The 18601-nt window shown below is 50.0% G+C and overlaps 4 protein-coding genes across 4 annotated transcripts; all 4 read left to right on the forward strand.

Annotated features, from left to right (window-relative positions):
- Positions 1-5097: 5097 nt before the first annotated feature.
- ONS95_013292 (uncharacterized protein) lies at positions 5098-5487 on the forward strand (the record flags this gene model as incomplete). Its single annotated transcript, XM_058506933.1, has 1 exon — positions 5098-5487. The coding sequence occupies one exon, from the start codon at positions 5098-5100 to the stop codon at positions 5485-5487; it is 390 nt and encodes a 129-aa protein (XP_058357663.1).
- A 3756-nt stretch (positions 5488-9243) lies between these two features.
- On the forward strand, positions 9244-9764 carry ONS95_013293 (uncharacterized protein; the record flags this gene model as incomplete). Its single annotated transcript, XM_058506934.1, has 2 exons — positions 9244-9419; positions 9536-9764. The coding sequence occupies 2 exons, from the start codon at positions 9244-9246 to the stop codon at positions 9762-9764; spliced, it is 405 nt and encodes a 134-aa protein (XP_058357664.1).
- Positions 9765-12198: 2434 nt separating this feature from the next.
- ONS95_013294 (uncharacterized protein) lies at positions 12199-14083 on the forward strand (the record flags this gene model as incomplete). Its single annotated transcript, XM_058506935.1, has 5 exons — positions 12199-12646; positions 12722-12966; positions 13178-13367; positions 13697-14012; positions 14080-14083. The coding sequence occupies 5 exons, from the start codon at positions 12199-12201 to the stop codon at positions 14081-14083; spliced, it is 1203 nt and encodes a 400-aa protein (XP_058357665.1).
- A 3576-nt stretch (positions 14084-17659) lies between these two features.
- ONS95_013295 (uncharacterized protein) lies at positions 17660-18173 on the forward strand (the record flags this gene model as incomplete). Its single annotated transcript, XM_058506936.1, has 2 exons — positions 17660-17716; positions 17805-18173. The coding sequence occupies 2 exons, from the start codon at positions 17660-17662 to the stop codon at positions 18171-18173; spliced, it is 426 nt and encodes a 141-aa protein (XP_058357666.1).
- Between the last annotated feature and the right edge of the window lie 428 nt (positions 18174-18601).

Here is an 18601-nt window from a genome sequence, read left to right on the forward strand (position 1 = left end):
ATAATGTAGAAATCGGAATATTTTACCTTCTTTGTGGAATACGTTGAAGTTCATAGGCCAAGTGTTGCAAGGCAAAGTACGAGAAGAACATCTTATGACATGGAAAGAGGAAGAGTAACAATTCAGCATTTCTAATCATGCTTATCTCATGGCATGTCTTTATTCCAACTTCAAATCTAAGCTCTATGATGCCAGCACCCCAGTAACTCGCCGCTCCAGACGCGCCGTCGTCCAAGGAAAGTCCTCCATGATTTCTTGCTCAGGAGGCTCCCTGTATCCGATGACAATATCCACGACTCGTATCAGCCAGTGTATGACTATGCACAGGACCAGGACGATGACGAACGTGGCGCCTAGGATGGCGAAGAATTGGTTGATGAGCAGGAGGAGGGACATTTTGGTTTGAATTGTGAGGAGTCTCGAGCCGGATTGCGTCGATTTGCACTGTTTTGTTTTAATGTGGTTACGGGTGGGTGGACAAGCGAGATAATAGTGGTGATTAGAGGCGTGGAGGAAACGGTGGTTAATTAAAGTCTGGGCTTCTCGGTTTACGATGTCATATTTATGAAAAAGCTTTCTATAGTGTCATGGATTATGATGTAACTCTTTGTACTGAATTACCAAGCAGAGTCTATGGATGAATGCATCATTGCTTGTTCATTGAAATGACTCCGATACAACACTCGTGAAACCCTCCTCACCTTCCATAGATCCAGCGCAATCACTCTACGTCCACCGAACCAACAACAAATCAAAGCAAATAATACTTCAGAATTCCCACGAAGCCAAACAAAGGCTCAGAACTCATGACAGTGTGTCAAGAGCTTCTCTAGCGAGTCCTACAACAAGTCAGTATCATCGAGGCGCTCCACTCCCAGACAAAGTCAATGCCGGCTTACTTCAACAGCCGTGCCCTGCCATGCTTTCAATCCATATTTGCTGCTCCATTTCCCACCTTTTCCTTGTCGGCAGCTTCTCATCCAGGGTTTCTGCACTGTCGGGAAGACGATCTCCTTAAAGTACTTTACGCGGACAGACATACACAGTGCAATGAGTGCAAGGCGAAGGCAGCTTCTTATTACAGCTATGGATTACATATCTTTCATTGCGGGTGGAGGTCTAGGATGTACAGAAGGACACCGAAATCTGTGTTGTTCCAGCCAGTGTCTTTGTGCTGCAGCGAAATCCCCAGGGTTTGCGATTCGGTTGGAAGGCACAATGAGACACAGATTTGCTATCTAACTTACCCGCAAAGATGTAGGACCAGATCAGGGCATTAAGGGAAGTGACACATGAATGTTTCTGGCAAAAGAGTTGAAGCTAGAACAACAAAACATGCAGTCATCTAGCGAGGCGAGAGTACTTGTCTAAGCGCAGATTTCAAGTGCCTGTTATGATCACATTCTTCGAAATTTGCATCTTGCCTACCTTCTCCCTTCTTATGTGATACTAATGGGTGCTGGCTGGTCGTCGAGCTTGTTGTGGAGTATGGATATTGTTCGATTGCCTCACCATCGACTGACTAACCTGTTGACGGATTGTTTCCAAGTTGACATGCCGAGAAACGAACCTAGTCGATACGCAAAAGAATAGATCTCTTCGCCGAGGATTCTTGAAGGCTCTTCCATACTTTTTTTGTGATTGAAAGTTGCATGCTATTAGGATGAGTACCAAGTTAAGTAATTAGCTTTATCATCGTGTTTTCTTTATTTCCAAGTACCATACTCATCCAACATACGTCCTGTACGCCGCCCTTTGGTGTAAGGCTAGGACTGTGGAAAGCATGCCGGAGGATTGAGAAATCACGACTGACTTATTTAATAGCTTCCCTAAGGATATCGATCATTCGACATGTTGGGTAGCTTAAATTATGCAGACCAGGTTCGAGCCAGGCAGAAGCTTGAGAAGACAGGGCTTGATCTTCAAAGATCATCAAAGCTTGGGATTATTGGCCCCACAGTCCATTTTCAAGAGAGAATTTCGCACAGAGAACGAATATAAACATCCTTCCTACGACATGCCCTTGGCCATGCTGAAGTATCCAACCGAGGAGCCCTGGTTCAAAAAAGCAACTTCTCATGCATTGATCTGTCTTGGGATATGGCCATCGTGATAAAGCCATGGATACTTAAATAAATTTGCTCATGCGAAAGAAGAAAATTGATATATGAGAAGGGGAGAGTGGGAGAAATAGGAGATTGTGGGTGTGGAAATCCTTCAATCGGCGAGAGTGCCAGTACTCGCTTTAATTCTAATCTCCCTCGGTCTGTGACAAACCAACAAAGGAAAACCGAAATTTGGACACATGAATGGAGAACGGCAAAGCAATATGATTTCCAGGTAAAAATGTCTATACATTGGATTGGGTAATGTTTATGGAGACCAAACTGACTTTCTGCGATGCATATGGCTTGCTATGGACAAGGTAAAAAGATTCTTTGCAGAGAGGTGTAAAACAAAGGATCAAATTGCAGCAAATTACAAGCATGGTCAGCTGTAAAATGAACCAGACTTGGAGGGCTGTGGCTTCAAGGACCTGTCCCTGCATTGATGGCAATCCAGCACATCGAATATCCCATCTTCCCTCCCCAACAAACCTGACTCAAGCAATAATTGATCGGATGTTTGAGCTATTTTCACATCGGAAGACGGTAACAGACGGCAAACTTGAAAACAGCTCATCCCTTCAGCCATCCCATGACCGGAAGCTGAGTGACCAGCATGCTTGAGGCCGCAAATCAGAATGGTAAAGACGTCTCATACGGCGACCTGACTGAGTCAGTCTTCTCTCGGATAGGAGATATCGTAATTTTTCTGGGAGCGGAAAGTTGATGATCAGCATGGAGGCGATCACTCCGAGTGGATGAGACAACCCCTTCAAAGCGGGGGAGAGGAAAGTCAAAAAGTCAATAATGTCATGAGAGAGGCTTGACTTCAGACATCAGACCTCCCAAAACGAAACGAGACGCGCGTGAGGTCGAGCTCTTGTCTTTCTTGACAAGTTCATAGGAAGTGAAGAATGCACGCTAAGGCATGAGAAAGGGATGAAAACGTGGACGAGTCCCGTGCGAGGACTTATCCGGCCGTTGTGAGGCAAGAATAGATGCAACATGGATTTGGGAGCCATGAAGACTAGCTGACGACCAAGCGTCGATAGACTTTTGAACTCTCGAGCACCTGCGTCATGAAGCACATGCGGGCTCAGGGAGGTCGGCAACCAGGTCCCGTGAAGGTTGATGCTTGTTTGCACTCTTGCTGCGTGCTTCACGATGAACTGTTGGAGGAAGTGTCACCACCCACCAAACTTCCCCCCCCCCCGAATTGGAATCTATCATGCCTCCTAGCCTGCCCTGTCATTCCTGTGAGACCAGTAGAGAAACAGAGACCGTGTGAGCCTTTACGTCAACGTTGTATTTGGTCCAAACAAAGTATCGTGTGTGTTGTGACCAAACTCAAAAGGATCACTGCTTCCTTTCCCTTTCCCTTTCCCTGTGGCCACCGGCCATCGTGGAGTTAGCAGATGCCGTGCCGCACGATATCTCATGTTTCTGCCTTTTGCATCTTCATGTCTCTTCTCTGTCTGTGCTTTGGTTCCAGGGACCTGATCTGACGATAGTCTAGACTGTACTACTGTAATTGACTCTGGGCAGTCTGAGGCTGCTTTGGGTTGGGTTAATGCTGGGGGGCGTCACGATCGGTACGGTAGGCGAGGGTAGGCTCGTCAGGGTAGCCTGGACTTGGAGTAGCGACCTCGGTTCGCGGGGACTATCCGGGTGAAGCACCACGCCAAACTCTCGTCTGCAATAATCTGCGTATGATTCAGCTGATCAGGAGAGGCGGGAACGAATGAAATGCAACTCGGGCAGGAAATAACGCGGCTTTGACGAAAGCCAGAAAGTTTAAATCATTTCCCTCCTTCTCGTCTCGACCTGCTCAAAGGGGATCGGGATCTCCATACAGTATTGGAGAACTCAAGGAGCTTCTGGGCCCAGGCTTCTCCCAGAAGCTACTGTGATAGGCTGGCACTTGTGGCCTTTGGGATTCTTGACGCCATGCCATGCCATGGAATCATAGATCATCACGACTTGGTCTTCTAGCGTCACCAGATCGTTTCGGTGCTTCGGTGCCGATGGGGTGGTGTGGTGTGGTGTGGTGTCTGGTGTCTACAGTAGTTGCAGTACTGTAGCAGTAGGGTTGCACAGACCGGTTCGTCATACCTGATACTCTTACGCTCCTAATAATGTGCATCCGGTAGAGGGGGGGCAACGTGATCTAAAGACTACCAGTTGCCTGGAACATGGAATACTGTATCTCTAGTAGTGCGAGAGAAGCAAAGGCATCAAACAAACCCCCTGCAAACTGCAAGGTAAATATACTCCGTACATCCTCGGTGGCGGAGGATCTTGTCTTGAGAGGGCAAATACAGTTACAGATAAGAGGCGAGAGCGGGAAGTCTCCGTGAATTCCCACTGAGCCTGCTGGGATTATGGAATACATGCCCCGAATCAGCAATGTTCGTTATCTTGCGCTGCCATAGGCGCACGACTGGTAGGTTCAGAAATTCTGGAGTACAGTAGGGCACATGCTCCCGTCCAGCTAAAGTCAATTTACATTTAAATTCAAAGGCACTGGCACTGGCACTGGCACTGGCGCTGGCGCTGGCGCTGGTGCCCTCAAGATGGAGATGGAGATGGGGATGGAGCCTGAGCTTGAGCTTGAGCTTGAGCTTGAGCTTGAGCTTAAGCTTGAGGGATGATGGCTGGAGGAGCACATGCGGGGATACCTCCGCGTCTATTGGTTTCCTCGCTAACTTTGCCATTACCCTCGGCAGTCGTGCTGTGCCTGGGCTAAGAAGGAACGAGAGAATGCGCGACATCGTTAGGGCAAAGATATTTCCGTGGCCAGAAGAATGGAATGGTTAGCTGTAGATCATCGCAGCGCAGCGCAGGCTGTCCCAGGACTCCTTGGAATAATAATAAGACTGAGGAAAGCTTGGCAATAGTAAAGCAGTGCAGCGCACGAAACTGTGTTTAAATTTATGTACAGCTCGAGCAAGGCAGCCTCTCGAAGAAGAGTCAAAGACGGTGGCTTTATGCGATGCACCTCGATGCACATCTATCACTGCAACCTCTATGCAGGCCGGTTCTATCTGATGAGGAGAAGCCAGTCCGTTTAGCTGTCTGTACCGCTTCTCGAGATGCTTGCTCTCGCTGCCTCGCACCGAAGGATGGGAGATGGAACAGAGAGGCCAAGTCGAGGATGGCAAGCCACTCCAGGCTCTCTTGTCTTCCTGGAAACCATTCAGGATCCGGAGCCACACAATCCGACGAGTGCCTCCTGGCCCACACCAATCCCACATTCCAATCCAATCCAATCCAATCCCCCAAGACATCCTCGTCGCTCGTTCACGTGAGAGTGACACCAGGCAAGGTAGGAGGAGGACAGGTCCAGACGACGGAACCGGCGAAACCATATTTTAAAGTTTAGTAGAGACAAGGGATCCATGTCCACCGATATGAATTCAGTGCTAGGATCTAACTGGCGCTGTGCTTGGCGATGACCTAGCGATGGAGTTGCATGCGGATGTGCTGTTCATTTATGTGTCTTAGCCCGACCTCACATGGACCGCACTTTGCCCTAATGAAGTAGCTCTTTGCGGGGGGGCGTCCACCTGCAGGGGGCTGGTGGCCAGTTGACCTCAAACCATTTGTTTCTCTCCTCTCTTCTCCTCTCTTCTCCTCTTTTCTTGTCCAATTGGCTTCACCCCCCCAATTCCTACTCGCTTCTTCCAGCTTCCAGCTCGCCGAGGTGGACAGTGGACTCCACCCGCAAATGAAACTAATCAATGTGTGAAATTCTCAATCCAAGAACGGCAAGTCCTATTGTTTTCGAAGCTCGAGATTCATGCCTCCCAACTCCTTGTGGGAAACCGAGTTTCGCCAGTGTCTTTACGTACTTTTGCTTGGTTTGGCGAATAGTGGCGCTGTGGTTGTCGGCCCGTCTTTTTCTTCCCCCCTGCGAAGATCAAGATGAGAAGCTCGAAAATTTGGTCTCAGAAAGCTGGGGCACCGCACAAAATGCACTTTTGGGGGCCGCTGATTGGCACTCTCGGTCAGATGAATCAAGGATATGAGCTGAGGCTGGTGCTGGGCAGGGAGGAACTCGTTGGTTGAGGATACGAGAATCAAGAGAACAACCGGAATACCTCGGCGGCCAGGGCAGTTGCCGTCGAGCAATCATGACTTTGGTCGTGGTCGTACTGGGTGTGAATTTGCTGCCTTCATGCTCCCCTCGCTGTGTCCCATATCCAGCTGCATCCATCTGCACAACTCGTCGCTTGCTCGCTCTTGCTCGCTCGATCTTTGATCGCCACTAAAAGTTGCCCTAATACAATCCCCTGCTTCTTGCAGCCTTTTTTCATATCATGTCGCATGGCATTTCGATCAATCTCAGATGGGATTGTTTTAGCAAGTCTTGGCCCCCGAGAAAGGGCCACTCAAACCACCTGGAGCATGCAACTTAGCAGGGCTCTGCTATCGTGCTGAATCCCATAACCGTTTCTGCGGGATCGGGTAGTCGATTTAGCTAGCATAACTGCCACGACCGAGATCTGATCTGATCCAACTAGCTAAACATAGACTGGACTGCACTTGTACGCCAGCACGAGCTTCCAAGATACGGAGATGTACCGATACCAAGTCATCAAAAGTTAATTGGCCGCGAAGTATAGCAACGAGAGCAACATCACCATTGCTGCCAATCCTCGTCGGATAAGGACCATTTCTGAACAGCGGAACTGTGCTGCCGCCGAGTAAAAAGTCGAAAGCATTCCCCTCCTTATCCTTGCGCGCAATATCTCCCGCTTTCGTAATTTCAAGAAAAAAAAAATTCTGCCCGCCTTCCCGATCGCTGCATGCAGGATGTGCCGAGTGACATGCGGTCAACAGCCCCAATCAAGTGAACGATGCGACTGATTGATCAGCGCAAGAGGTTTGTGCTGACATGAACCCTCATCAGCTGTCAAGCGACTCAAGCCTGACCTGGCTCATCGGCTGTTGCGGATCAATTAGAAGGCTTAAGGACATCGTCTAACGCCAGGTTCTTTTGATATATTCTGCCCTGGCTAGGGGTGGAGAACCCTTCAAGGATTGTGAAGGTTTTGTGGACAACCCAAGACTTCTGCCATTTTCTTCTCATCGATTGAAGGAAGGGGATTTTGGGGGCCCGGAATCAATTTGGAGGAGCTGTTGGGAGTATTGTACCAATAGATTTGACCCTGCCTCAAGAATTCTTTCCGCACCAGCCACACCACATCAACTCGGGTCGCTAAACTTGATCCCCTTTGAGCGTCCGTCACAAGCTCTGGGTCTGCAAAGAGTAAAAACAACCATAACATGCTTCTGATTAGTTCGAAGCACAAGAAGTACTATCCTTGGAATCTTGGACCATGGTTGTTTGAGGAAATTTGATCTCAGTGAAGAAGCATTGTCCGGCTCGCCAATTCGGCGCCTGTAGTGGTTCGGTACTCGTACGAACTAGACAAACACATCAGTTCATATCAGTTCACGTCGCTTCACAACCATCAACCCACTGTTGTTCAAGATGTTACCGCAACATCGAGAGAGCGGTCTGCAGCCTGACTGCATTTTCGGAGACTCGGCAACACGGGCCAGAGATTCTATTCGTGCATATTCATTCAACGTCACCACGGTGAACTGGCTTAGATCTTCAAGTACCAAGGACTTCTCCGTCGCTTCTTTCTCCCTTCACTCGCCTGACAAGTTATCTTAACCCGGCCCTTTCTCATGCACCAGAAGCCGCGAAGAGCGTTCCCTGTTGGCGTTCTCGACCAAGCCAAATTCGGTGAACACGCCTTTCATGGCAGGTTGCAGATGCAGGCGTGCAGGCTGGAGAGATGGACCTCGTCATGACTTTTGATAGGACGACAGATATGTTCGCTGGGGTGGTAGAGGAGGATATCGGAACGACCAAATGATTCATCACACATTTCTATTACTGTGCCCTTTCCCTTCTCTGACCTATAGATGAAAGCGAGTCGTGATTGTACAGCCCAACAGAAGTCGGACGGCAATAAATTCTCAGGGGGCCAATCCGATGGGTTATCTAAACCCCGAAGAAAAGATATTATTATTGATCGTGAACACCCCTTCACACGACTCGGTGTGCCCATACAATCCCCTGTTTGTAAGATGCAAAGCAGCTGCAATGGGTGGTCTCAACGTGGCCCCCCTGACTGATTTTGATGTGGTTGCACATCATCTGCTTCGAGGCCTCAAGCCACGCTGCACTGCTGGCATTACTCGCCAAATTTCAGAGTGCTTTTGTTTCCATAATGGGCCTCGATCGTATTGCTTGAAGCTGGTTATCTGTCGGCAGCGAAATGATGACTGTTGTCCAAATAGCCTCGCCAGCTGCCCCTCTATTAGCTCTTCATTAGTCGCCGCCGCCTATTTCACGCTTGTCACTAATCACGATCCTAGATTCCACTACCCCACGATGTTGTATCGAAGTTGACTTACATCTTTCCGACATCCGGCAAGAAGCTGAGGACGAGTCGAAAAGCTAGCAAAAAGCCCATGGTTCAAAGATAATCACAAGGAAAAGGTTCCGTCTCTTCAAGAAGTTTACAGTTGCCCACACCCTCAAACCATGCCTCCCAAAGAGGTGATAGTCTCTCCCATGCATCTGGGTCGGCTACGCAAGCGTCCCCCCAAGTCCAACATCCATCCACTGATTTCACTCCACCTCCATCACCAGCATCACTAGCTGGTATCTAATAATTGCTTTGTTCGGGGAATATAAGCTGCCGTGGTTAACAGCCCACTCACAGTTTGTCCCAGAATTCTCGTAGTGTTCTAGTAGGTCTTCCATATGCCAGATTCGCAGATCCAAGACTCCCCAATCGCCGGCATCAGTGACGCTGGCCATCGGCAGTGAGGTTTGGTCATGGCTTTGGTCCTTTTGAGGCTTGCGAAGCAAATTTCCCGTAATCCCAGCCATCTCACAACTGTGCCCTGTGCCCTCTGCCCTACTCCTTGCCCTGCCTCGTCTGCCTTGGACGCTAGTCATAGAAAAGCTAGGCCACTCTCCATCGTCCGTCCCAGTAAATCGAGTCAAGTCAAGTCAACTTCGACCCTTCAGCCCAGCGCTGCGTTGACGAGCTTTCATCCGGCTTGCCTTCCCCCGCACACACTACAAACTTCTCATCACAGACGATAGTGCATGAAATCCACATCTGTCCCATCACCCGAGCCCTCACAGAGTCACGGTCCAGCCACTTCATTGCGTGTAATTTTCGGCGTCAGCCAAAAAAGCAATTCCCACTCCACTGCCACCCAGGGAAGAAAAAAAGACACCGCAATCTTCTTGCCAACAGCAACAACAATCGAAAGAGAAAGGTAAATTACTATCAAACACGCGATGCTACCAATGACACAAGCCAGTTCGAGGATACCTTGAATCTGCACCTGTCTATATCCTCGTACTAGCGCCTGGGCTTATTATTAGTTCTCAGATCTGTTCCTAGCTCTTCCGTCTCCCCCTCCCTCGGCCAGAAGTCAAACGGACGCCAGCCCTCACTATCGTCAAGCATCACGCTAGACCTCGAGACAAACAGAGCAGACGATCCAGCACCATACCGAGCATACCCACGCCAAATCTGCCCCCACGGACACCATCCAGCTGTCGACACCAGCAACCGCGACCAAGTCCTCGACCGTGCATCCGCTGGAGATTCTCCCTAAGATAAACATTGGACGGCGGACAAAGAATAGGTTAAGGAGCCGCACGCTTGCGCAGGACCAAAAGGAAACATCGGACGCAGTAGTTTCGAGACCATCCGCGGCCTCCAAAGTTCGCGCGACAACAACGCTCCTCTCGACTCTGCGAGACCAACCCCTTACGCGGCAACGTTCTCTAGAGGAACGAAGACAGAAGATCTGTGGCAGACCTGCTCGCACATTTTGCGCGGAATTCTTTCCTTCCCCTTCCCTCGCCACAGGTCACCTCGGATTTGAAATTGCAAAGATTTAGACTTTCGACTATCCCAAAACATCTTGTTCTCGACCTTCTGTTACCTCATCATCGGTTTCTCGAGCTGAAGGAAATTTCCCTCCCGGATTGGCATATATTTTACTGAAGCAGACTAAGTAATAATTCTCCGATCACCCTCATCAGGAAAAGAAGTTGAAGAAGCCCTAGCTCTGGGCAGAATCCTCTGAAGCTAAACGCAACATCGACACCTGAGTGGCTCTGCTGCTCGGCCCAAAAGACTCCAGATTGAAGGCCACCACGCAGTTGGCTGGCTGGATAGAGACTAGGAGACTAGCTGAACCGCCTACTGCTGCGCCTGGGCCGTATCTGGTTTGGCACCAACCATCTTGACGCGGATCTACATCTGGACTGTGAGTACTCCCTGTTAGAGTTTTGTTGGCTGCGCACTACTGGGAGATCCAGACATTACTGGATCGGCACTTTCAGAAGAATCACTCCTGCAGAAGGGTCAAGCAGCAGGCAAAGCAAAAGTGCAATGCACCCTTCTGCTGCTTGGGATATCCCCGGAGAGAGCGCCTAGATAGTCATTACCATTATGGAGAACCCCTGGCTGACCGTTCAATTGAAACTTACAGTGGTCACTACAGGACCATCGTTACTGTCCTGCTCCCTGGACCCAGAGCCGTCAGAGCCCTGAGCGGACAACAAGCAGCCCGGTGAACCCTGAATTTTGGACTCGCGCCAGCGCTGACAACCACAATTACCACTCACTGCCACTCACTACTAGGGGATACCCGTCCACCTGGTGCCTGCGTGTTGTGCTTGTTTTCGCCGACCACCTCCCCCTCCCTCCTCACCAACCTGGTCCAGCCCAGCCAAGCCCAAACACACGCTCGTCGGCTTTCCACCCTCCCCCCCACCCCGGGGCCCACCTACCAAGCACATCCTAAGACACCCTGCTTGCGGAATCCCTGCACTGTCTCCCTGTTCCCTGCTCTCTGCTCCCTGCAGCTGCACATCTTCGTCGTCCTCATCCCCTCCCCGTCCTCGCCCTCATCATCCTGCGAGCCTGCCACCCACGACCCACGCTCACTCCGCACCACTACCACCCACGTCAAGATCCATCCATCTCCCATCTCCCATCTCACGTTCTCATCGTCCTGGACTTGCCGCTTTGCCGCTTACGGACGCCTTTCTAGTGCCACCGCAGTGGAGACCCATTACGCTGTTCTTGCATCATCCATACGCCATACGCCACCCTAGGGCTCCATCGAGGCAAGCGCTGGAGGAAGACTGACCTAAAATTTTACACGGCCCCTCGAGTTAATCCTCTCTCGGCCACAAGTCTCCTGCTTCTCGTCCAACACTTTTGACTTTGTGGATTCGTGACCGAGTGTTGTACGGTTGCTGCTACTGCTTGTTGGGCATCTTGTGCTGTGGTTGTGTGTGCTCGTCGCAGTCATAAATCCGCACAATTGCAATTGTGGTTGTGGTTGTGGGTGTGGTTCTGGTCCAACAAAGCCGAGAAGGCATTGTGTCATTCATTCACACACTTCCTGCAGAAGAAACCCTTTCGCCGAGTTCACCTCTAGACGCGACCAACCCGCAGAAGTGACGAGGTTCACTTTGCCATTATTGCCCTTAGTCCGATTTTAAGTCGCCTGCCTGCCTTCGTCTTGTCGACTACTTTCTCCTCGTCGCACTTTCCTCCCTCCATCATTCAAAACCCACGCCGCGCCCCCTCGATCTTCACCTGCCGCCAGCTAAGACATCGCATCCTTGCAACTCCAAAAGCCCACACTCACTGGTGGCTGTTGCATCCCTTTCCGTCGACTTTAAGAACGCGACTATCCTATTCCTCTGCAAGCTTCAAGCTACGATCGCCTCGCAGCACGAGCATCCAGCAAGTGTCGACGACAAGCTGATCTCCCAAGGCCGCGGCAGCACGATCACCCGTTGCAGTAGTGAGCATCAAATCCTGAGCGCATCGGTACCTGTCGCCGAAGATACATTATCTTTTGGCCCGCCCGCTTCCGACCTCGTCCCTGCACTACAGTATTCTTGCTACCCTTCGTCGTTCGTTCGTTGCTTCCCTTCCTCGAAAGAGCCAACCCCAACCCACCCACGCACCTTCGAGCCGACCACCGACTAGCGACGACCCCCTCAAAACCGCGCAGCTGTAGTATGTCCTTGGTTTCCCAGCATCTTTCAGACAACAACACCAACTCATTACTTTCAAGCACAGAACTCGAAGACAGCCACGAGGACGAGTCCAGCAACCCCTTCACCGAAGCAGCATTGAGCAAGCTTCTTGGGGTCTCCGCCAATTCGTCCCGCCGTTCTATGGACAGAGGTGCAACACAGTACTCGCAGTCAGGTTTGCACTCACCGTTCCAACACGCGTTCAACGACGCTCAGTCTGAAGAAGAATCCGCAGATCACGCGTCTGCTGCGCATTACACGCCCGAAGTTCGATCCAACCAATTCTCGACTTCCGCGACCCCTACTTCCGAGTACGGTATTTACCCTACTTCGGCGCGCTCAGGTTCTTTTCCAGAACACATACAACGCCAGTATCATCCATCCAGCAACCACAGCGGTAGCAACGGAGGAGGTATGGCTCAACCAACAAGTCCGTCACTGCCTTTGCAAGATGGTCGCAACCATCACAACACTCAAATCAAGTCTGACCAGGATGTTCCTATAGATCCATCCATTGCTGCGTCCAGCCCAACCTACCCCCAACACAACGGCCAATATAGCCCATACCCTCAACAAGGTGATATGTCGCACGGCTATCCTCAACACCCCGCCGGCGGCGCTATGTATACGCAACCTCGACCTGACTGGGCTGGTTACGCCGGAGGACAACACCCCATGCACGGCGGATATCCGGTCAGTGGAGCCCAGACACCTACCTCTGCAGCCCCAGCTGGAGCGCGTCCTGGTCAAGTAAGCCTTTTTGATTCGTCTCAACCCTCAACTGCAAGGCCATTAGGAGTGAGCGGGTGTTCTTGGTCGCGTTGTAATGCGCGTCGAAGTTCAGACGAGCGATTTTCAACCAGTATTTGATGCTCTCCAATGCGCTCGAGAAGTCTCGACGCGTTGAGTCCAGAACGACGTACCTCTTAAATATTTTGAAGAACAGCTAATTTAACAGCAGCTTGCGCAGGTCTACTCGTTCGTCCCCATTCCCGGTGCTCAGCAACACAAGCGTCCCCGCAGAAGATATGAGGAAATCGAGCGCATGTACAAGTGCGGCTGGAATGGGTGTGAAAAGGCCTACGGCACATTGAACCACCTAAACGCCCATGTAACCATGCAATCACATGGCCAAAAGCGCACTCCTGAAGGTATGTTTGGCTTGTTTTCCTTGCCTCCTGGTTTGTGGTTAGCTTTGTCGATTTATTGTCGGATGCGCATGCGCGCGGCGCAGGTGTTGCGATGCGGCTCTTTCAAATGCAGTTGCGCCACGATGCATATGTTGGTTTTCAATTGCGCTTGTAAATAGCCCGATATCCTAGTCGGTTCTCCATGATACGCGGGATGATTTTCGTTGGCGTTGGAGCTAGGTCGGACTGGGATTGGGGATAGCCTCACTTGATCGGAAGCTAGCATGGGTCGACCAAAGCTTCGGGATTCATTGTGTAACATGATTACGCTAACACACCACGCTTAATAGAGTTCAAGGAAATCCGCAAGGAATGGAAGGCCCGCAAGAAGGAGGAGGAGAACCAACGCAAGGCTGAGGATGAGCGTGCTAGAGCCACTGTTGTGCCTGCTGATGGTCAGAACTCGTCCGACAACCCCCCTGCTGGTTACCAACAACCAGGACGATCTGTTCAACTCCCACCCATTGGTTACCAACCCGGTGCTCAGGTTCCAGGACAGTACCAGGCTCCATCCGGCGGCGTTCAACAGCTTCAAGGCTATGGTGGCGAGAATCATCTTCAGTACTCTGGCTACCCAGCATCTCCATACGGTGCACCAAACCAGATGTATAACCAACGTCATTACACCCTCATTTCTGATCCTGCTATAGAATGATGCTAACATGATCCACAGATAATGGTGGCCCCGCGCCCAAGTATGAACACTAAATTTGGTATCTTCCTTACCTCGTCCATCAGCAGTGTCACAGAAAAGCTCACGGCTTTTTTGGTCAACCCTGGGACTTATGGATGATGCCCTGGTTGCTTCATAATTCTTTCCCCACGCGTGTATCATATGGGTTGCTGCCCACCTGCATTTGATTGAGTCGCTTGTCGTGTATCCTCCTCGATCCTTAGACGTCATTCGATCCGGTTCGGCAACGAAAACGATTTGCATGGCTTGATGAACTTTCCATTCTCGTCAACGGTCAATTGGGAGGTGGTCGGTTGCATTTTGTGGATCTTATGCGGCGTCGTTCGGATCTTCACTCGGGGTCATGATGTTGACGAGCTGGGACTCTTTTTGACTTTGTTTGGGGGAGGTTTCGGGCCACGGCTAATGATTCCCTTCTACAATGATTCCCTTCTACTCGATGTCTGGGTCTTTCGGCTACCCGACTTTTCCTTAATCGTCTTTCCGTGGTTTTGATTTCGTTTTTTGCAAAAATTCACCTGGCTGCATACACTGGGGTCACATTACTCATGGAGGGGTGTTGGTTGATCGTGGGGAACTTGCTATAGCTTTCATGCATGCACGGTTCACGCACCAGAAGGAGTAAGCAGCAGCAGAGTACATGCAAACTAATACGAGCATTAAACTTATGGCCTGTGTGTATATGTGCGTATAGCTTGTGACATTGGACTTTGAGAACGTTGAGGCTAAGTTGCTATGGCGCTGGTCTGGTTGAAGGGACTGGTGTTAAGACCGCTGTTTAGGGAGAATTAGCTTGCCTCTGCAACTAAACAAGGCTGGTTCACCAGACCAGCACCAAGACCAGGAGAATCCACCCGCCTCCGCGTTGACTTAAAGCCTAGCATATGAGTTAAGCAACGCAAAATGCGTGCTATCTCAAGCGCAATACTATCCTGAGACCGCGCCCTTCGTAGGCTGCGAGCGATGTTTGGAATGGATAGTCAGTCGCTTGAGAGTTGACGTGAGGCCGGGAGGACGGTAGCTACGACGAGCTAGGTGATACTGTGGACCGGCAATTATCTGTCTGTTGGTGTTTAGTATTTAGTGCTGATGGTGTCTGGGCTTGTGCTTCTGTTGGTTTGTGTCTGTGGTCGCTGGTATTTTGCGAAACATTGATGAGGATTATGGTTACTGCTAGGCGCCGCGACACCCCGTGCTATTGATGTCGAGAGGCATATTTCAGGACTTCTTTCTTGAAGATTTTGTACGTGTCTCTGTTGTGTTTGCAGCTTTGGGGGATACGAAGCTTTGAAGGTATGAGTGGGTAGATGTCGGTAGTCATGGCGCGCCACGTGCTTGTTAGACCGAACACACTGGGGAGACAGAGGCAGAAGGCAAGATTCTAAAATCTGTTTTATCTGGTTCGCCATCGAGCTATGTCTTGTACGGAAGACGAAGAGCCGGAAATCATAAGAGTCATCTGCATCAACTAATGGAGCCTTCTCTCTTCCACCGGACGAGGACCGGGTATTCTCTGCAACACCTTGGTATGATAAAATCGTTGGTTAGCTTATTTTGTCACTTCATGTTTTTCTCTCTGTTCTTACTCTTCATTCCAGATTACCAGGATAAAAATGCGAGAAGTTCAATGCGGGAATACATGAGTCACAAATTCAAGCATGTTTTACGGAAAAATTCTGCCCTTGACAAAAGCGGGACTCTTGGTACAAGTGCCTGGGGATTGTTACTGGGCTTGCGGATCCAGGATTTGGCACACAGGTGAAGAGTCTTGAAGTTGCTTCTCCAACTACGTCTGTGGATCAGTCGGTTAAGATCGGAGAGATGCGAGTCGGAGTGAAAGTGGCTGCTCGTCAAGATCTGGGAGTGGACTCTCACGCGTCCAGTGGGTAGCGAGCATTGAATTATACTTGCAGCCCTTATTGTTTCTTGAGAAGATGACGATGCATGTATTTTGTCCACAATGTGATGTGTGGGTGAGTGAGTTTATCCATGCTGTGCCCATATGGCACATTTCAATACCCAGCTTGTCCAGTGGTCGAAGCCAACAAGTGTAGTTCTCACTTTTTCCTATCACGGTTCCTCCATTCTTCCGCGACTTACATTCGGCCTCGGCTCTAAAAGTCATTCTTCGGAGAAAGGAGCACTGCATTGTTTCTTCATCTCTTGTACCGCAGACCGAAGTCCTGCCCAAATTTGTCCCAACATGTCACACTTGCCAGTACGCTCGCGGTCTTCAACTGCGCCTTCTCAGCTCTACCTACTTGCCTCTTGTTTTATATCATCCCTAATCCTTATTCCATGCTTTTGCCACCTTCGAGGACGCGTGCTCCAGCCTCACGTGTGTGTTCCGCGAAGTCATTGCGAGCACAACCAGAAAGGGAAGGAACAACAAGAGCAACCAGCCAGAAGGGGTGCTAGCGTGAGTATAAGCCCCCCCCCCCCTCGGATCACAAATGTCGCTCATCTTGGATTTCTTTCTCCTGTGTCCATCTCAAAGTCAACGTGTGGTGAAAGTATCTGGCAATTTTCAGGCTTGATGTTGGTCACAGCGGGGCGAATGGTCTACATGAGGGAACGAGTGAATTTGAAGACAATCTCGTATCTACTCCGACCACCTGGTATCGCGCAAAAACTTTAACTCCTTGGTGTTCTTGTAATCTGTATTGGGATGTGGAACTTGGCAGATGTCTTCGCCCAGGCAGGAGTGAGGCTCACCTGGCCAGTCACGCGTCGTCACTTGAAGCCCAGGGAACGACACCACGATCGACATAGCTCTGATTTTGGTATCAAACTCAGCTGTTGAATAGTTTAACAATACCGCCTCATCAATGGGCATTTGATCAACATTGCCGCAATGGTATCTCGTGTTGGTGGCAATCTGAAGCAGCCTCGCTTAAGGTATTTGTTTGGCATCTCACTTCGTGCTCTCTGTCTTTCGCGTCTCACAGCAGAGCTCCTTGGGATCCTGAGAATATAGGAATGGTAATCTAGTAATAGAAGTCTGGTCGAGTTACCTTAAACTATTTTACAACTTTAGTGCAGGCTGAAGTCTTAAGGAACGGGCAAGGACATTTCTATGAGTGCCAGCACCTGCTTGACCCTCACTAGAAATTCTTTCTGCCACCCAGGGCCGACGTCTCAATCTAGGAAGGTTTGTAACAGAAAATAAGGTGAAGACACCAGAAGAGTACCAACGACCCCCGATACGCCCTTTTCATTTCGCTACATCAAGCCTTGGCTTGAAGAGAGAAAAGTTGAAGGTATATTGAAGTTAGGCCTGGGTAAAGATATTTAAGCCTATTGCTTCTAGATGCCTTTAGTGTCGTGAAGCTGAAGCTAGGTACCTAGTTGGTTGCGCGCCGCTGTACCTACGTAATCCGGAACTTGACATGGACCCATTGACATCCACGACATCCTCCTCACCTCGACGTCGCAAAATATTGCGCATGACACGATCTCTCTTGCTTTACGAATCTACGAATCTCCAAGCTGAACTCATAACTACTCGTGCAGATCGTACCATCGTCTAACTTGAACACACCCCCGACTGTATTTCGCAATGGCAATTTTCCTTCGTCGTTTCGTCCACGATCTCAAAGTGGCCCTTGGTCCTCATGTAAGTCACCCTATGATAGAGAGGATCCTCGATTGCAACTGTACTTTACCTCTTGCTTATAGGTCTTTTGTGCTAACCTTGGATTTAGGTCCCTGCTCCTAACACACTGAATCCCGTTCTGCTTGCGATCGGCATCAGAGGTTACTGGATCCAATCTCGCATCTTGCGCATACCCGATCGTTATGGTTTCTTCTCACCCGGACCGGCCCGTTGGCAGGTACATGATGCATCACTTTGTGTCGCTATATTGATGGTCCTTGCGGTCGTCGCTCCTGCCGTGGTTCTTTTACATGTCTGCCTGACGCTGAAGGATGGTCACAGACCGCTCTGGGAAGATGCACTGATCGGGCTCGCACCTTCTGGGTTGGTTCTTGGTGGGATATGGGTTTGGCAATGTCATAGTAAGCAGCGCGCGCTAGATTATGAGTGGGAGGATTGGAAAACGAGGAAAGACTGATTCGGGATCTCGGGCGGATCGTACTAACCGATCATCATGGAGACGTCTCTGAAAGAACTTAAGCGGCAGGTGAAGCAATTGAGACAGGAAGCGAGGCACACGAGATCTCTATCCTATCCTCAGTACGGATTCCCTGTGTGAGCTTGTGAATTGTTTTCGCTGTGACTGCACGTATGAACATCCGCTAACGGTAAGTAGATAGGTAATATGGCGAGGTAGGTGCATACTCAGGTCCGATCGCTTCTTCGCTTGTACCATTCTTTCTATATAATATCGTTCTGTTGGCAAAGTGCAAGGTTCTGAGGGCAATTAACATCCTCCGTTCCTCCCACTGTGCTCGTTGACATACTGTGGATTCGCTGACATACTGTGGGCTCGTTGGCTGCTTGTGGATTTTGACAAGCCTTCCGCCATAGAAATATATCTTG

Source organism: Cadophora gregata, assembly GCF_030347475.1.
Source record: "Cadophora gregata isolate MNR1 chromosome Unknown scaffold_7, whole genome shotgun sequence".
NCBI lineage: Eukaryota > Fungi > Ascomycota > Leotiomycetes > Helotiales > Ploettnerulaceae > Cadophora > Cadophora gregata.